Raw genomic sequence first — 20,252 nt, forward strand, 5'->3', positions numbered from 1 at the left:
CGAGTACAATAGGCTGGGACAGCCCCAATATACAGGGAAATATTGTGCTCAAAATAGCTATTTTGTAAAGTATATACCTGCTGCAGAGCTTCTCCAGGCGTCCCCTCGCCCCGACGCGCGTTTCGCCGCCAGGTTCTTCCGGGGGCGCCCCTGGAAGAAGCTAGTTAATGATTTGTCCCTGCCTCCTCTCTCCATTATAATGGCACACCCTTCCCATGCATGTCACACTGACCTGTGACATGCAGGTGCGGCGCTGTGATCCCACGCATGTGCTGTCCACCCGTGCGCTTATGTGAACCTTATCCGCCTTTCTATGGGCAGAGTCTCCATCGATCTTCTTCCGGGGAGTCACTGTGCAGTAGCAGAGACTTAGTGGCGTCAGAGCAGAAGATCATGAAGACACTGCTCATAGAAGGGTGGATAAGGTTCACATAAGCGCGCGAGTGGACAGCACATGCGATCACAGCGCTGCAACTGCACGTCACAGGTCAGTGTGGACGTGCATGAGAGGGGTGTGCCATTATAATGAAGTGATGAGGCAGTAATTTCTTCCAAGCACCGCATGCCCCAGAGCCTGGAACAAATCATTAACATATAACATTAAAACTGCTTTTCTCAGCATCTACACCACAGCTATGAGGCATACAGGTAAGACTAATTTAACCATTCTATCATCTGTATTCTTAAAGTAATAGCTTAAATTAATCCAGGGAGTGACAGATTCACTTTAAGCTAAAGAAATGAAAGATAAGTGGTGGAACATGTATGACTAATTTTGCTCATTACAGGAGAAGTGGTGCGGCCTCTGCGTGCTGGCGACTATATCCATGATTTTCTTCTTGAGGACAATTCTGTGACACTGGAGTTTAGAAGAGTTACATGGAAATCCACTTTGAAGGGGCGCACTGAATTATATATACAAGTACATTTCAGCCAGGTACTATATCACACATTCACTTATTCATGATTCCATGTAATACACACAATGCCAATGGTTTACTGAGCTGTAATATTGGGCTATGTATACATAAGTTATACACAGTAACAATGATCTTTTATATAACATCTATGTTGTAAACGTATCACCTTTTAGTTACGTCACGACTACCAACAAGGAAAAGCCTTGTTACTGAACTCACAAGATAAGCTGGAAATATACACAGGGAAAGTGGCTGCTATTCTGCATCGGATAAAAGGAATGAGCACTCCACCAGACAAGTGAGTAACCCCGTACTATCTATTTAGTATAATTACTATAATAATCTAATGTCTAAGGGTGATAATTATGCCCTAGCATGGTAATGTCATGCATCCTCTCAAACTATGCATTTGTCTGATGCTATAAGTGGTTTGTGAATGCTATGGGATACACTTGTTACTTCAGAGACACTAATATATTCTCAATGGCAATATGATGCTGTGATTTATGAGGCAGATGTCAGTAAGCCTGCTCCAATGGAATACTAATCACCCAAGTCATCTAAAAAGAGGTATTTCCAAAGGGCAGTACCTTAGCATCCGTAGGAATTGTTCAACTGAACAACTTTTTGATGTCCAGGCGGGGGAACTGAGGAATAGGTTCCTTAAAAGAAAAGCATTATAAAAAGGCCTACAAAGAAGTGAAAGGTGGAAACAGATTGGAGTTACTACAACCCAAAAGAACTGATACAGGTGTAGCCAGATTTATAATGACAGTGGCAGGGCAGCACGGTGGCTCAGTTGTTAGCACTGCAGCCTTGCAGCGCTGGGGTCCTGGGTTCAAATCCCACCCAGGACAAGATCTGCAAGGAGTTTGTATGTTCTCCCCGTGTTTGCGTGGGCTTACTCCTGGTACTCCGGTTTCCTCCCACATTCCAAAGACACACTGATAGGGAATTTAGATTGTGAGTCCCATCGGGGACACCAGTGATAATGGGGGCAAAACTGTAAAGCACTGCTGAATATGTTAGCGCTATATAAAAATAAAAATTATTATTATTATTTATTATTATAACCACCTACAACAATGGGGCATCGAAAGGGCTACGGAAAATCGTTAACAAACCCATCCTACTCATGGACTCAGATATCGGTACCAAATTGACTAAACGTCCCCAAATTACCTATAAGAAGGGAAGATAAGAATGACAGACTGATACATAGACACTTTAAAAAGCCCATCGCCACCACCTGGTTATCCAATGATCTAAAGGGTTGCTTCGAGTATGGCCATTGTGTGGCATGTTCCCACATTCAAGTAGGAAACACCTTTACCAGTAATATAACGGGGAGGAGATACATAGTGGAGGAATTCATCAATTGTAGTACAAAGGGAGTAATATATTAGGCTACTTGTGTTTGTGGCATGGAATGTATTGGTAAACCGATCGGAGAATTCAAACAAAGTATAGGGGAACATGTAGGTGATGTTGAACACAAAAGGTACACATCAATATCACAACATATTAATAACTGCCATGAAGGAGATATCAGTACCCTAAGATTTATGGGTATTGAGAAGGTACTTAGACCAATGAGGGGGGAAATTGGGATAAAATCATACTGAAAAAAATAAACAAAGTGGATTTTCTGTTTCAATAATTTGTATTTGGGGATTTTTTACAATTAAGTTGAAGGGTAAAGTAGGAAGTAATAATCAACAAATAGCTGAAAAGGATTATGCTATATTATAACCAAAAATATTAATCAACAAGTAATATCAGTGTAACACCAATCCCTAAATAAGAAGAGAATAAGCTATAAGAAGTAAAAAAGAAGTGAAACAAAAAGTGACATGGGTAAGGATAAAGTTTAGATAGGGAAGGAAAAGGGGAAATTAGGGTAGATGAAAAAGGAGAGAAGGCAAAGGGGAATGGAAAAGGGATAACATAATAAAAAGGGGAGAAAGGATGGGATGGGATTGGAAAGAATAACAGGGACATTTAAAAAGGGAAAAGAGGAAGGATAAAAATAGTCCTCTGAGAAGGTATATGTCACTGACAAAAAATGACTAAGTTCCAAAAAGTGTATAAACTTAACATATAATTTTAATTTACTGGCTTTATAACAAACTACAACATAGTAAAAAGGAATACAGAAACTCTGCTGCCTAGGATTAAATAAAAGTGTTCCAAGTTGACCACTTGGCTTCATTTTTTTGAAGCAAGTTATTTCTAAGTGATAGAGCAGTTTAAAATTAATTATGAATTAAGATTTTTTTTCTATTATTTCGTTAATACTAGGAATATTAGCAGTTTTCTATTTGGCCAATATAAGCAGTTTAACTACTGTAAAAGTATGAAGGGAAATTAATTTGGTATCTTTTGAAAGTGAATCTGCGTCTAGGGAAAGTAAGGATAAATGGGGAGACATGGTTATTTTTTGTTTCCCTATTTTAAATATGAGATGAAAAGAGGAGTGGTATTCAAGTGAGACAAACGTAGTGAAATCCAAGGAAAACTTTATTAGTCAAAAATTGAAAATGATTCTCATTTTAGAATTGAATTTGATTTAACAAATTCAATATCTGAGTTCAAGAAGGTATAAATACTCTTCAAATTCCAAACTGAATCTAATTGGGTGGTATTAAGTAGATTGCTAATTATTCTTGGTAAGGCTAGAGGAAGGTTTAACTTGCTTCTAATAAAATTCTTAATAATTTAAATAACTCCTCCTCTGGTAAACCATATAAGGATTTTAGTGTTTGAAAATGTATTATAGTATTGTTATTTGGACCAGAAATTAAGCAAGAACGTTTACAAATTCCCAGATTTGACCATTTCTCACATGGAAAATTTGGGAAATTTGGCAAACAAAGTGGATTTTCTATATGAGTCAACATGCCACAAGGTCTTAACGAGCAGATCAATTATGGGTGTCTTATTTAAGATATCTACCTTTGCTTGCTATCTACTATTGAAGTGACCCAGCAGGTGTATGTGGAACAAGAAGTTTCCAAAATTGCCGATAAAACCCTTTAATCAATATACATTTTACACGTTGCCACAGAATAATTGCGCCCAAAGTGAGGAAATCCCTCTAATTACTAATTAACTCTCAGTCTGCGTATTCTATATACACTGATCTCCATCTGAGGAATCCTGCTATTCATATGGCTAAAATATTCCCCTCCTCCCTTGTCTCCATACCCCAAAGTATTCCCTCTGGATTAGTCTTGGATAGTATAATTATACACATTTGTGAAAGAATTTTTTGGGGGAGCAAATTAGTCCACTAAAATAGAAGTATTTGTGCCTCCTATTCTTTTAAATTACTCCACTGTGTCATATGGTTGGATACATGATGAATCCCCACTGAGATACACATACACTGTGTGCAGAATTATTAGGCAAGTTGTATTTTAGAGGATTATTTTTATTATTGATCAACAACTATGTTATCAATCAACCCAAAAGACTCATAAATATCAAAGCTCAATATTTTTAGAAGTTGGAGTGGTTTTTTTTTTTAGATTTGGCTATCTTAGGAGGATATCTGTTTGTGCAGGTAACTATTACTGTGCAGAATTGTTAGGCAACTTAATAAAAACCAAATATATTCCCATCTCACTTGTTTATTTTCACCAGGTAAACCAATAAAACTGCACAAAATTTAGAAATAAACATTTCTGACATGCAAAAACAAAACCCAAATCAATTAGTGACCAATATAGCCACCTTTCTTTATGATGACACTCATCAGCCTTCCATCCATAGATTCTGTCAGTTGCTTGATCTGTTTACGATCAACATTGCGTGCAGCAGCCACCACAGCCCCCCAGACACTGTTGTGAGAGGTGTACTGTTTACCCTCACTGTAGATCTCACATTTTATGAGGGACCACAGGTTCTCTATGGGGTTCAGATCAGGTGAACAAGGGGGCCATGTCATTATTTTTTCTTCTTTGAGACCTTTACTGGCCAGCCACGCTGTGGAGTAGTTGAAGGCATGTGATGGAGCATTGTCCTGCATGAAAATCATATTTTTTTTGAACGATACCGACTTCTTCCTGTACCACTGCTTGAAGAAGTTGTCTTCCAGAAACTGGCAGTAGGTCTGGGAGTTGAGCTTCACTCCATCCTCAACCCGAAAAGGTCCCACAAGTTCATCTTTGATGATACCAGCCCATACCGTACCCCACCTCCACCTTGCTGGTGTCTGAGTTGGAGTGGAGCTCTCTGCCCTTTACTGATCCAACCTTTGGCCCATCATCAGTCCATAAAACCTTTGAAAAGTCAGACTTAAGATATGTCTTGGCCCAGTCTTGACGTTTTATCTGTTTCTTGTTCAAAGGTGATCGATTTTCAGCCTTCCTTACCTTGGCTATGTCCCTGAGTATCGCACACCTTGTGCTTTTTGTTACTCCAGGAACGTTGCAGCTCTAGAATATGGCAAAACTGGTGGCAAATGGTATCTTGGCAGCTTCACGCTTGATTTTCCTCAATTCATGGGCAGTTATTTTGCGCTTTTTTTTTGCCATGAAACGCTTGATTATTTGATCAAGCTTCAAAAGTTTGGCAATTTCAAGACTGCTGCATCCCTCTGCAAGACAGCTCACAATTTTGGACTTTTTAGAGTGCGTAAAATCTCTCTTCTGACCCATTTTGCCAAAGGAAAGGAAGTTGCTTAATAATTAAGCACACCTTATATAGGGTTTTGATGTCATTAGACAACACCCCTCCTCATTACAGAGATGCACATCACTTGATTTACTTAATTGGTATTTGGCTCTCAAGCCTGAACAGCTTGGAGTAGGACAACATGTATAAAAAGTATCATGTGATCAAAATACAACTTGCCTAATAATTCTGCACACAGTGTATAATTGTGGGGTGCTTTTGATGGATTGAGAGATATGCAAATGATGTGGGATGTTGTAGATCGCCGAGAGAAAGGGAATACCAGTGTTTGTGTTCCAAATCGCAGAAATGACACAATTGTGCGTTCCGCACAACTGTAAATTACGTCACGGAAGAGCAAGCGTTCTGTGTAACAAGAAACTGGAAGTGACTTCGGCAAGTATCTCAATGGCCCGAATTGGCGGCTGTTTGCAGATCACAGATTGAATATGACAGAGCTATTATAGAGCGGTATCTCTCACTATTGGCCCGACATTAAGGAGTAGGTCCATAATTACATCAATTGTTTGTTAATTGTCCAATGCTTATATACAAGCCCTTGTTTAGCACTCATTCTCTGCAGAATAGGACAGAGAGTGCATGGACCCATGTTTTATTATGCACCTAGCACTTTAGAAACCTTGTGCCTGAATACAAGTCAGTCCACTGAAGAGCTGCATGGATGAAACGCGTTGGGATGTGCAATAAGGGAGAGTGCAGGGCCTCCATTACAGGCCTAGTTGTGGACTGTTCTTGTCAGGGCAGGAGTATTTGGGGTCAGATCTAGCTTGAGCCACTATAGGGACCTATAGGGCTAATCCATACTCCATTTATTTTCCCCTGGAGGACTAAACTAGGGAAAGATACATCCCTACTTGGAAGATAAATACAGAATGTGTGAGAGGATTCCAATTTATTTTTCCCCATTTTGTGCCTTGATTTATACCATGAATTAGCTTTATACTGACTGTATGACATGGTCTGATATATGTATCGCTTCCTTATTAAGTTGGCTCTGACCTGACCACTGTCGGTACATGACCTAACACGATAGTAAAATTATTTCAGCTAACAAGGGAATGGGATTCATAATCTATTGTCCTATGAACTAATGTGTGTCATGAACCGGGGTTGTTTGGTTGGCCCCGGTTCTTTTCTGAAGGGGATTTATTTATATCCCACTTCCCAGTTCCGGTTTGGAACTCGAAGCTCTCTGTCCATCACGAACTGTCGCACCTCAGCTGGGCAAAGATGTAGGAACTGGTCTTTGATCATCAGGTCTCGCAGCTGTGCAAAGGTGGTCTCCGTCCTTTTCCATCACAGGAAAGTGCTCTGACCGGGGTTTAGGGGATGGAGCATTGCTGGACTCACTGCTCCACATGGTAGATGGTACGGCTCTGAGTTCGGCCAGCTGCAGTTCATGGTTTCTTAGGGCCTCTTGCTCAGCTCGGTGCTCAGCTTGGGCCTCCTGCTGATATTGCTGGTTCAGACTCAGACATCCATCATGGACGTTGGAGGGGAGTTGTTCCAAGGCCGCCTGCAGGTGGGGGTCCAATCCACCCCAGCTGAAAGTAGGGCCAGCATTCAGTGGTTGGATCTCTGCTGCAGCAGCATTTTTGCTTCTGCGCCTGCTGGGCTATGAGCGATTTGCAGTTGCACCAGAGCCGCGACCAGTTGGCTCTTGTTTTTGCCCATGGTGTCAATCCGTCTCAACCCGCAAAGGGCAATAAGAGTGTCCTTAAATAAAAGATGGGATAGAAAAACAGAGAGAAAGAGAGGGGTAACCGCTATGCATACTATTGTCTCAGGACTAATAAACACTGAGCTGGTTCTCCAAAACATGATGCGGACATGATGTTGGAGACTGTAGACAGACAGTCAGTGGCGTTCTGTAGTACAGCAGGGAGTAAGGTCAGGGGATGATGTGTATAGTTGTGTGTCATCGGTATAAACATGGTACATGGTACTGAAAGCCAAATCTGCTGATGGTCTGTCCAATTGGGGCCATGTAGAGGGAGAAGAGAAGGGGGCCAAGGACTGAGCCCTGAGGTACCCCAACAGTGAGAGGAAGAGGAGATGAAGTGGAGCCAGAGAACAGAACACTGAAGGAGAGGTCAGAAAGATAGGAGGAGAACCAGGAGAGAGCAATGTCCTTAATGCCTAGTGACTGAAGCCTAGAGAGTAGGAGAGGGTGGTCAACAGTGTCAAAAGCTGCAGAGAGGTCGAGAAGAATGAGCAGAGAGTGGTCACCATTACATTTTGCTGTCAGGTCATTGGTCACTTTGATGAGTGCAGTTTCTGTCGAATGTAGAGGCGGAAACTGGACTGTGAAGGGTCTAGGAGGGAATGAGTGGAGAGGTAACGGGTAAGGCGGGAGTAGATCAGGCGCTCTAAGAGTTTAGATATGAAGGGGAGATTGGAGACTGGTCTGTAGTTATTTGTGCAGGATGGGTCGAGGGCGGGTTTCTTTAGTAATGGAGTAATGATAGTGTTTGAAGGAGGAGGGGAAAATGCCAGAGGAGAGGGAGAGATTAAAGATTGCAGTTAGGTGAGTTGTGACGTTTGGAGAGAGACTGGAGGAGATGTGAGGGAATGGGGTCGGTAGCGCATGTAGTCTGATGAGAAGAAGAGAGGAGCTTGGAGACTTCTTCTGTGATGGGATCGAATGTGGAGAGTGAGCCATGGGAGATGCAGGGAGGGATGGGAGTAACTGCACTTGGTGTCTGGGAGCGGATTTCCTGACTGATATTATCTATTTTCTCTATAAAGTGGGAGGCCAGGTCATCAGCACAAATGTCTGTGATAGGGGCTTGTGCTTTTGGCCTGAGGAGAGAGTGAAAGATGTCAAAAAGTTTTTTGGGGTTGTTGGATAGTGAGGAGATCAGAGTGGTGAAGTAGGTCTGTTTGGCAAGGTGAAGGGCAGAATTATAGTTTTTTAACATAAATTTTAAGTGTATGAAGTCTTCTGGTGTGCGAGTTTTACTCTATAAGCGTTCAGCACACCTAGAGCATTGCTGGAGAAATCGGGTTTGCGATGTGAGCCAGGGCTGTTTTACTCTGTGTTTGGAGGTTCTGAGGGTGAGGGGAGTTACTTGGTCAAGGGTGCTTCTTAGAGTGTCATTGAAGTGATGCACAGCCAGATCAGGACAGGAAAAAGGAGATTGAGGACAATGATGAGTGTAGGGAGTCTGAAAGTGTGTAAGGGTTAATAGCTAGTGATGGGCGAGCATTAAAATGCTAGGGTGCTAGTTGCTCGGGTCGAGCCAATCGGGATACTCGGGTACTCGGCCAGAACAACAAGCCCAATATAAGTCTATGGGAGACCCAAGTATTTTTACCGTGATCCCCCCCGGGGGTCCTTTTAAGGTCTAAAAACGTCTGAAAATGATGGAAACACTGCTCAAATGACACAGGGACCTCATGGGGATCGCCCCTGGAAGCATTCCTGACTCCTAGTTCACAGCCTTAATCATTTTTTTTCCGAGATTCATGCCATTTTTCCTGGTGCCACAAAAAACACATGAAAACGAAACCAAAATGGGTTTTGCTTGGAAATATGTCATATGTCAATATGACTTGCCTGTAAGGCCAAATATTTAACCCCAGACCGAAAATTTCCTCTCCCACTTAGGCTTAGTTCAGACGCTGCGTTTTTGAAGCGTTTTTCAACTTTAACATTGCTTTCAACCACTACAAATGCATTCACTGTGAAGTGTCATTGCAACATTTAACAACCCTAGCTGGCCATGTGGTGTGTGACACATAAGTAGACCCATCTTGCTTCATTTATGAAGGAGGGACTCTTAAAGTCACAGAGCCTATTTTTACTGGTGCATCAGGTGGCATTAATCTTCTTAAAGGGCCATTATGAAACAATGGGTCTCTTAAGCTGTTGTTGCCTATGCTGTGAGTGGATGGGTTGCCAAGAATTACGACGCACCACAATACCCCTGTCATAAGATGTCCAGGGGGGACTCCTGAAAAAGTGTTGCTTTGAATTCAAGGCCTGCCCTGCTACCAATTTATATGCACCCCAATAAGCCTTTTAACCCACATAGTGGATAGGCCCATGAAAATCCTCTTCACAATATGCATTTTGTGCTCCATACTCCTTTGTTTTATACATTGGCAGGAAAGCGAGCCCTGCTGCATAGTTATATGCACCCCATTACGCGTTGGAACCCACATACTGGATGGGACCATGAAAATCCACTTCACGATATGCATTTTGTGCTCCATACTCCTTTGTTTTATACATTGGCAGGAAGGCGAGCCCTGCTGCATAGTCAGTCATATGCACCTCATTAGGCCTTGGAACCCACATACTAGATGGGCCCAGGAAAATTCAATCGTATTTTTTAATGGTATGATGGTTCCCTCTTTGCACAATTATTTACAGGAGAATTTTGCAATTTTATTTGACATGTTTTTAACACTAAGGTTCAGATACGGCTTTAAAAAATGCTAATACTTGCGATACAAGGCAATTTTATTGCAAACTACAAAATTCAAGGAATAGTATGATTGAATAGTGTGAGTGCATACACTTTTGTATGTGTTAACATACACAGGTTAATAAGTACATATAAGTATATATGGATTAAATAAATATAGTGATTACGTATATATGAAGATTAACTACATACAGTATAGTTAGATCATCACCAAGAGGCTTTTAAACATCATCCATCTGGAATATTAGAGAAGCAACACCAAGACAGAGACCCCCTGGGAGATTACCTACTCTGCATGGGCGTCCCCAATTATGCAAGTATCAGCACACTGTACATGTACAGGTACCCCAGTTTTGGCATCTGTCTTAGACATGTTTCTCTGGTCTTATATAGTGAATAACACTATGTAGTAACTGTAGTTTCACCCACACCTTCAAGTGGCCATTTTTCAAGGTTGGATGAAACTGAAATATCATGGGGTCATCAGACGAGGGGCCATAAACCCCTAGAAAATAAAAGCCACAAGGATTTAGATCAAGCCACCACCGGCATAGTTTGAGTAAACCTTAATGTTTAACAATGACAAACAGTAAACATATAGAGGCTTAGAACTTTTTGTGAAGTGAATAAACAAACATTTATCAAGATTGTGTCACTATGAGCATTGTCTGTCACATCTCTAAATGTTTTACAAGAAATGCAGCTATGTGATTGTCTGAATGCATTCGGTATACAGTATTTCAATCTTGTTTACAAATCGCCATTTGTATATTCTCCATTTCTACATTTGAGGCAGACAAAGTTAAGGCTCGCCAGGAGAGAAACAAATATAGTGGACAAAGCTATATTTTTAATGAACTACTGAGGCAAAGTAACAGCATTGCTTTATCAAATTTATATATAAGTGTATTGTGTCCAATGTTAGCAACCAGGCAACACAAAAAGGAGCTTTTCAAGTGAGCTCTTTAAGGTACACAAATGTTATGAAGTGTTTTCCAACAAGGATGTGGTTTCACCAATGTAAAAATGTAATTTTTCACCTTTTGTAAAAAAATAGACTATTGCCATCACAGCCCCCTTGACCAAACTTCACCAGCCTATAACAGTACAAAGCACGTTCACCCTGGTGATCTAGGGGCAGTTAAACAAGAGACATTGCAGGATACAGAGTTAAGAAGTAGGCCCAATGGAATGCCATGCCCAGTTCCCCAATGGGGGTCGTTTTTGGACTGATTAAAATAGTGCCATCACAGTCCCCTAGACCTAAATGCCCCATACAGACCACGTTCACCCTGGTGATCTACTGGCAGGAACTGGACAGATTGCAGAAGACAGAGTTAAGAACTAGGCCCAAAGTAATGTCATCATGCCCAATTCCCCAATATAAAATCCTTTTTTAAAAAAATAAAAGAGTGGCATGACAGCCCCCTTGGCCAAAATTCACTGGCCTATAACAGTACAGAGCACGTTCACCCTGGTGATCTACTGGCAGGTACAGGACAGATTGCAGGCGACAGAGTTAAGAAGTAGGCCCAATGTAATGTCATGCCCAATTCCCCAATGTGTTGTCCTTTTTAAAAAAAATAAGAGTGCCATCACAGCACCCTTGGCCAAAATGCACCGTACAGACCACATTCACCCTGGTGCTCTACTGGCAGGTACAGGACATATTGCAGGAGACAGAGTTAAGAAGTAGGCCCAATGTAATGTCATGCCCAATTCCCCAATGTAAAATCCTTTTTTTTTTAAATTAAAGAGTGCCATCACAGGCCCCTTGGCCAACATGCACCGTACAGAGCACGTTCACCATGGTGATCTACTGGCAGGAACTGGACAGATTGCAGGAGACAGATTTAAGAAGTAGGCCCAATGTAATGCCATGCCCAATTCCCCAATGTGTTGTCCTTTTTTAAAAAAATAAGAGTGCCATCACAGCACCCTTGGCCAAAATGCACCGTACAGACCATGTTCACCCTGGTGATATAGTGGTTCTCGATGAGGAGGATGAGGATAAGGAGGAGGATAAAAACAAACAGACCAAATCTGGAAGCGCATACCCATGTGTGGTTGTGAAGAGGTGCATGAGAATACACCTCCCCAAAAGAGAGAATGTATTTGAGGTTATGTTTCGCTGTTTTCACTTGGTGGTGTACAGAAGTCTTTCCCAATCCAGGCCTTGTTCATTTTGATAAGAGTCAGCCTGTCAGCATTTTCAGTTGACAGACGGATGTGCTTATCTGTTATAATTCCACCAGCGGCACTAAAAACCTTCTCTGACAAAGCGCTAGCAGCAGGGCAGGCCAGGACCTCCAAGGCGTAGAGAGCCAGTTCATGCCACGTGTCCAGCTTGGATACCCAATAATTGAAAGGCACAGAGGAATCACGAAGGACTTTTGTACGATCTGCAAGGTACTCCCTCACCATCTTCCCAAACATTGCACTTCTTGTGACATCACCCCTTGCCTCTGTGCCGCCACGATGGGAGGGTTTGAGAAAACTGTCACAGAACTTGGCCATTGTTCCCCTGCCTGAGTTGGATTGTACTTCTGTCTCTCTCGCTTGGAGTCCTCGGTTGTACAACAAACTCTGACATCTGCTGCCAGAGTTCTCACATGGGAATTTTAAGTAATTCCTCTACAAGGGCCCTGTGGTACTGCAACATTTTAGTACACCTCTCTGCCTCAGGCAGAAGAGATTGAAAGTTCTTCTTGTAGCGTGGTCTAGAAGTGTCACCAACCAGTAATGAGTGTCACCCAAAATTTTGATAATCCGAGGGTCACGTGAAATGCAGCGCAACATAAAGTCAGCCATTCCTGCCAGACTGCTAACAGGCCAGACTTCCGTGTCCTCACCAACAGGACGACTGACCATGCTGTCCTCCTCCTCCTCCTCCTCATCCTCCTCCTCCTCCCTGTCCTCAGGCCATCCCCACTGAACAGAAGCTAATACAGATGTGTTTGTAGTACCCTCTATAGAGCATGAAAGTAGCTCCTGTTCTTCCTCCTCCTCCTCCTCATTGCCTACTAATCCAAGTTGACAAGACATGAGGCTGGGCTGAATGTAATCCCCCTGTATGTTTCCTTGCTGCATGTCGTCGTGATCCGCTTGCAATGCGTCCTCTTTGATTGTCAGCAGAGAGTTTTTCAGAATGCTGAGAAGCGGGATGGTGATGCTAATTATGGCGTCATCGCCGCTCACTATCTTGGTGCAGTCCTCAAAGTTTTGGAGGATGTTACATATGTCTGACATCCATGTCCACTCCTGAGGTCTTATGTGTGGAGTCTGACCTGAAATTCGACGGCCTTGTTGATGTTGGTAGTCAACAACGGCCCTCTTCTGCTCACAAATCCTTTCCAACATATGCAGCGTAGAGTTCCAGTGCATGGGGACATCACACAACAGTCTGAAACCGCTGCTGAAGCATGGCAAGGGCAGCTGAAGCTGTAGCTGACTTTCTAAAATGGGCAGACAGACGGCGTACTTTCACTAGTAGATCTGGCAGCTCCGGGTAGCTTTTCAGAAAACGTTGAACCACGAGGTTAAGCACATGTGCCAAGCAAGGTAAGTGTGTGAGCTCACCTTGCCTCAGAGCCGCCACCAGGTTACGGCCATTGTCACACATGACCATGCCTGGCTATAGGTTCAGCGATGTTATCAAAACATCTGACTGCTCTTTCACAACTCTTCTGCATTGTGCGGTTTGTCACCTATGCAGATTAACCTCAGCACAGCCTGTTGCCGCTTGGCTGAGGCAGTGCTGCAGTGCTTCCAGCTTCTGACTGATGTGTTGATTTCAGACATCGAGGATGAAGAGGAGAAGGAGGTGCAGGAGCTGTAGACTGTGGGGGCAACCCTGATTGACATAGGGCCAGCAATACTCGGTGTGGGGAGGATGTGTTCCATCCCAAGGTCCGACTGGGTCCCGGCTTCCACTATGTTAACCCAGTGTGCTGTCATTGAGATGTACTGTCCCTGCCCAATAGCACTTGTCTACGTGTCCGTGGTTAGGTGGACTTTCCCGGTAACAGCATTGTTGAAGGCACGGGTAATGTTGTGGGACACATGCTGGTGTAATGCAGGTATGGCACACCGGGAGAAATAGTGGCGACTGGGGACCGAGTACCTTGGGATGGCCGCCCCCATCAGGTTGCGGAAAGCTTCCGTCTCAACAAGCCTAAAAGGCAGCATTTCTAGCACAAGCAAAAGAGAAATATTAGAATTGAGGACTGTGGCCTGTGGGGCATTGGCTGGGTATTTCTGCCTGCATTCCAAAGACTGGGTTATAGACAACTGAACGCTGTGCTGGGACAAAGACGTGGATGCGCTTGCTGATGGTGCTGCTTGACTGTGGGCCACAACAGGTGAAGGGCTAGAGGCATCTTCACATGCACGGTGTACTGGGGATTAGCTTCTACGCGAAACCATGAAAGAAGCAGTGGTGTGACCAGCAGGCAGTGGTCTTGGAGCCTGGGGTTCGGACCACAAAGTCAGGTGCTTTGCTTGCATGTGCCTGATCATTCTGGTGGTGGTCAGGCTGGTTGTTTTGCTACCCCTGTTGATGCGGGCATGGCGGGTTCTGCAAATGGCCTGTTTGGGGTTATCGGCAGAGTCTTTAAAGAATAGCCAGACTCGGGAAGATCTCACAGGTGGAATGGCAACTTCACTCATGTTGAGGTTACGGGGAATGGATGAACGCCTTCTGTCTGTGACCACCACACGGCTTCTTCCTGTCTGTTGGGGGATATGCCTCTTTCCCCATTTGTGCTGCTGTCCTTGCTATGCATGTCCTCCTGTCAGGTTGGGTCAGTCACTATGTCATCCACCACCTCGTCTTCCACATCCGCACCCTGTTCCTCCTCCTGACTTTCTGGCAATTGTCTCATCATCGTTCACCTCTTGTGACACTTTCCCACCATCGCCTTCATGTGACCGGGGCTGGTCAAAGCTTTGGGCAGCTCTACATGCGATCTCATCTTTCCCCACTTCAAGTTGACCGGCAGAGATTTCAGAATCTTGAAATCGAAAACTGAACAGCTTTTCAGAGTGTCCAAGTGTGGGATCAGTTGTCTCAGGGCTAGTGTTGAGCGATACCTTCCGATATGCAAAGGTATCGGTATCGGATTGGATCGGCCGATACCCAAAAAATATCGGATATCGCCGATACCGATACCCGATACCAATGCATATCAATGGGACACAAAATATCGGAATGGTTCCCAGGGTCTGAAGGAGAGGAAACTCTCCTTCAGGCCCTGGGATCCATATTCATGTATAAAATAAAGAATAAAAATAAAAAATATTGATATACTCACCCCTCGGACGGCCCCTGGCTCTCACCGGTCCAAGCGTCTGCCTCCGTTCCTAAGAATGCAGAGTGAAGGACCTTCGATGACGTCGCGGCTAGTGATTGGTCGCGTGACCGCTCATGTGACCGCTCACGCGACCAATCACAAGCCGCGATGTCATCGCAGGTCCTACACTCACTGCATTCTTAGGAACGGAGGCTGCCGGTTACATCGCTAAGGTCCAGGGTCCGCCGGAGGGGTGAGTATATCCATATTTTTTATTTTTATTCTTTATTTTTACATGAATATGGATCCCAGGGCCTGAAGGAGAGTCTCCTCTCCTCCAGACCCTGGGAACCATACACTGGGAACTTCCGATTCCGATTTCCGATATCACAAAAATATCGGAACTCGGTATCGGAATTCCGATACAGCAAATATCGGCCAATACCCGATACTTGCGGTATCGGAATGCTCAACACTACTCAGGGCACTCGGTGGTGGGAAGGAGGATCAGGGTGAGGAATATCCTAGCCACACTCAGACTTGACCGTGTGGAAGACAAGGTGGTGGTGGTGGCTAAGTGACTGGAAGCATTATCTGCTATCCAACCAACAACCGTTTCACACTGCTCTGGCTTCAATAGTGGTGTGCTGCGGTCCCCCAGAAACTGGGACAGGAAGGTCGAGCAAGAAGATGTGGGTCTTTATTGTTGCCCACTTTCACCTTGCCCACGGCCTTGTTCTCTGGATGCACCATCAGCATCACGTCCACTTCCCCGTCCCTTGCCCCTTGCCTTAACCATTTTAAATGGACTACTGCAGTATTTCAAATGCTCAACACAAATGTCTTTATTACTAGCGAAATAATATGTGATCAGTATGCCTGCAAATCTACGATTTTTCAAACCCAAACACCAGGCAGGCCTCAGCTTGACCTAACAGACTGTATTAAATTTTTTTTTTAAAGTTAATTTATGCTAAATAGCGCTGTATAGAATTTGAGTATCACACAGCCAAAAAATAAGTACACCGGCCTCCAATGCCCAAACTTAGAGCACAGAGATATATGACGGCTGTAACGGAAATACCACACTGGCAAATCTGTGGCCTTTCAATTTTTTGGGATGCTAAATAGCGCTGTATAGAATTTAAGTATCACACAGCCACAAAATAAGTACACCGGCCTCCAATGACCACACTTGGAGCACAGAGATATATGAAGCCTTTTTCGGTGAATTTAAAACACCAAAAAAAAAAAGAGCACAAGGGTAGCACACACAGCTATGCTACGTATGCCTGACAAACTATCACTTTTCAACAGGCCTCAGTCTGACAGAACAGACTGTATATTTTTTTTTGGGGGGGAGGAATTTGTGGAAAAATAAAATTGGTATATAGACAGTAAATAAGCTGCAGCAGCAGGCAGTTATGGAGCTTTGGGAAGGATGCAGTGGGACCAATGGATGCACATACAGTGCCTGCAAGCCTTGCACTGATGTGGATATGATGTGCCCTGCCTACCTAGCGCTGCAATATCGGGACCCACGAATTAGCCCTAAAAAGGACTGTTGGTTTATCAGGAGTTGTGGATGTAAGAGTTACAGAATTACACTAACTCTAAAACCACGATTCTGACCCTATCTCAGCAGCAGCTCTCCCTACTCTCGCTGAAACAGGAACAGAAGGCGAGCAGGGCGGCGCCAGGTCTCTGATACTCGGGATGATGCTGTACGGCCCAGCCAATCACTGCACGACCACAACAAAGATGTCTGCGGCATTTCATGGCCTGGCAGACAATCCCTGCACTGTGATTGGGTCTCTAAAATCCGCCAAAACTGCTGGGTGGAGACTGCAGTTACCACCGAATAATCCCAGAAATGCTCGCTGCTGGGCGAGTTCCCCGAGTACCCCGATACTTGGGCGAGTAATGAGTAGTGGCGAGCACGTTTGCTCATCACTATTAATAGCATGTAGATTTCTGAATGTAAACCAAAGAACAAGGAGTATAGAAATCCAAACCATCATATTAAAACCAAGAACAAACTTTTATTGAATAAATTACACAATAACAACAAGTCTAAGATAGTACAATAAGTACATATGGTAACCAATATATATTAACACAGAGGTATCAAAAGGAGACCTTAACGGTATGCCGGGTTAAATGCACGCTACGCAGTACATCCCAAACATGAGCAGTAGTGCAAAAGTAAAGAAATGGCGACAGCTAGGACATTATAACAGGTAGTGCGAAATGCACAATAATGCACCATCCCCATATGAGGCACAAAGTCCACAGCCCACCATTAAGACATTATAGTTACATGCTTACCCATGTTCAGTATCAAGGGGAGTAGCCTGCACTTCACCCGGCGGCCCCGGACGCGCGTTTCGCGGTATAGCTTTATCAACAGGGTTCATCCTTTCCTCTGTCTCCCATGTTTATATACACCACACACCGGAAGTGTGGCCGGTAAACGGCGCATGCGCACTGGCGCACCACACCAGTAACAACTGAAGGCCGTCACTGCAGGGCGCACATAAGGCGGAAGTCCGCCGTGTGACGTCATGAAATGTGCGCCCCGCAAATATAGATAGCCACCAGAGGGGACCGGTAAGAGGAACGTCCAGTGCGCATGCGCACACACCAGCGGCCATTTTCAAAGAGCCCAATGAGCACGGCCATATTTGTGGGGACATAACAAGTGAAAAGTGATAATCTCAGATATAATTACTGTGGAATGATAAAATAACATCCAGTCTAGTGCATATCAACGGCCACTACTAAAAGGCATAATGACCGCAATCATATATGTGAACCCCACTCTAATAGTGTATAAATAGTGTAATTGATTACTAACAGCGTGACGTCCAATATGTTGACTACATGGTGAACATACATGTACAGACCACATGGACCGTATACATAATATATTACACTAATAACAGGTAAAACAACACATAGTGAAATATATAAAAGGGCAGCTTTAATGGGATGAGAATCTTCTTAAAATCTTCTGGCATCCATATGAAACGGTCAGACAAAACGGCCAGCACTGCTAGGGGGGGCATCAAGGCTCATGGTCGCTGTATACAAAAATAATATATCTAATATATACAGCTGAATGTGTGTATGTGTGTATGTATGTATGTATGTATGTATGTATGTATGTATGTCCGGGATTGGCATCTGAACCGTCGCAGCTACAGCCACAAAATTTTGCACAGTCACACGTCTGGACCCTGAGAGCGTCATAGGCTATGTTGTGAGGTGAAATTTTAACCCCACGCTTTCCAATTCACCAAACAATTTTGCCCCTATCTACATAATGGGGAAAAAGTGAAAGGAAAAGTGTTGGAGGCGTCGCAGCTACAGGTACAAAATTTTGCACAGTCACACGTCTGGACCCCGAGAGCGTCATAGGCTATGTTGTGAGGTGAAATTTTAACCCCGCGCTTTCCAATTCACCAAACAATTTTGCCCCTATCTACATAATGGGGAAAAAATGAAAGGAAAAGTGTTGGAGGCAAATTAACAGCTGCCAGATGTGAACAAGGGGGACTTAAAGAATGACAGCGATGGCGCCAAAGAGTATATACTGTACAGTTGATAAGGTGGGGCCCCAACATGGGATAATCACCACACCACCACGGGGATATGAACACACACACAAAATGCGCCACACACTACCACGTGCTCGAACACATATACCACCCTCAGCGCACATTTCACCACACATACACCAACCTCGCCACATAAAAGTAGAAACACAAAAGTCGCCGCTCAAAACTCGCCACGCGCAAAACTCTCCACATGCAAAACTCGCCACACGTGCAAAACTCACCTCATGGAAAACTCGCCACACGCAAAACTTGCACACGCAGAAAAATTGCCACACGCAGAAAAATTGCCACATGCACAAAAGTTGCAACACATGCAAAAGTTGCCTCACACAAAACTTGCACATACTCAAAAGGCACCACACATAAAACTCGCCACGCGCAAAACTCGCCATGTGCAAAACTTGCTGCACACAACTTGCTACACTAACCTGTCACATGCAACTCGACACACAAAAAGTTGCTACACGCATGTCGCCACACAAAACTCATCTCACAAAAGTCCCTACATGCATGTCGCCACACGCAACTCAACACACACAACTTGACACACGAAACTCGCCCTAAAACACACACAAGTCTGGTATTGTCCTTCAAAAATAAAAATCTGATTAATAAGCAGACAAACTACAAGAGCAACAAATGTACCATATAGGAAATACGGCAGCTGTCAGTCACATGACCTGTCTATTATGTGTATGTGTGAGCTACTATATACTTCCAGGGGGTGGGCTTACTGTTGGCTGGGGATTTATCAGGCTGCCATTTTAGCTTACAAATACTGAGGTAAAAATACTGACCAAATAACGTGTGAACGAGGGCTAATACAGGAGGAGATGACATTCAGATATATACTATATACAGGAGGAGATGACACACAGGTATATACTATTTACAGGGGAGATGACACACAGGTATATACTATATACAGGAGGAGATGACACAGATATATACTATATACAGGAGAGATGACACACAGGTATATACTATATAGAGGAGGAGATGACATACAGGTACATACTACATACAGGAGGAGATGACATACAGGTATATACTATATGCAGGAGGAGATGACACACAGGTATATACTACAGTATATACAGGAGCAGATTACCTACAGGTATATAGTATATACAGGAGGAGATGACATACAGGTATATGCTATGTATAGGAGGAGATGACATACAGGTATATACTATATACAGGAGGAGATGACACACAGATATATACTATATATAGGGGAGATGACACACAGGTATATACTATATACAGGAGATTACATACAGGTATATC

At 43.6% G+C, this 20,252-nt stretch overlaps 1 protein-coding gene across 2 annotated transcripts in view; it reads left to right on the forward strand.

Moving 5' to 3' along the window:
* The window catches only part of LOC143765267 (unconventional myosin-XVB-like), a 161,201-nt gene that overhangs the window by 114,336 nt on the left and 26,613 nt on the right, over positions 1–20,252 (forward strand). For both annotated transcript variants that reach the window (XM_077251750.1, XM_077251751.1), the window contains exons 38-39: positions 789–937; positions 1,094–1,218. In XM_077251750.1, coding sequence (XP_077107865.1) covers positions 789–937; positions 1,094–1,218 — 274 coding nt within the window. The remainder of the gene's footprint in view (positions 1–788; positions 938–1,093; positions 1,219–20,252) is intronic.

This window comes from Ranitomeya variabilis, chromosome 4 (assembly GCF_051348905.1).
Source record: "Ranitomeya variabilis isolate aRanVar5 chromosome 4, aRanVar5.hap1, whole genome shotgun sequence".
NCBI classification, from domain to species: Eukaryota; Metazoa; Chordata; class Amphibia; order Anura; family Dendrobatidae; genus Ranitomeya; species Ranitomeya variabilis.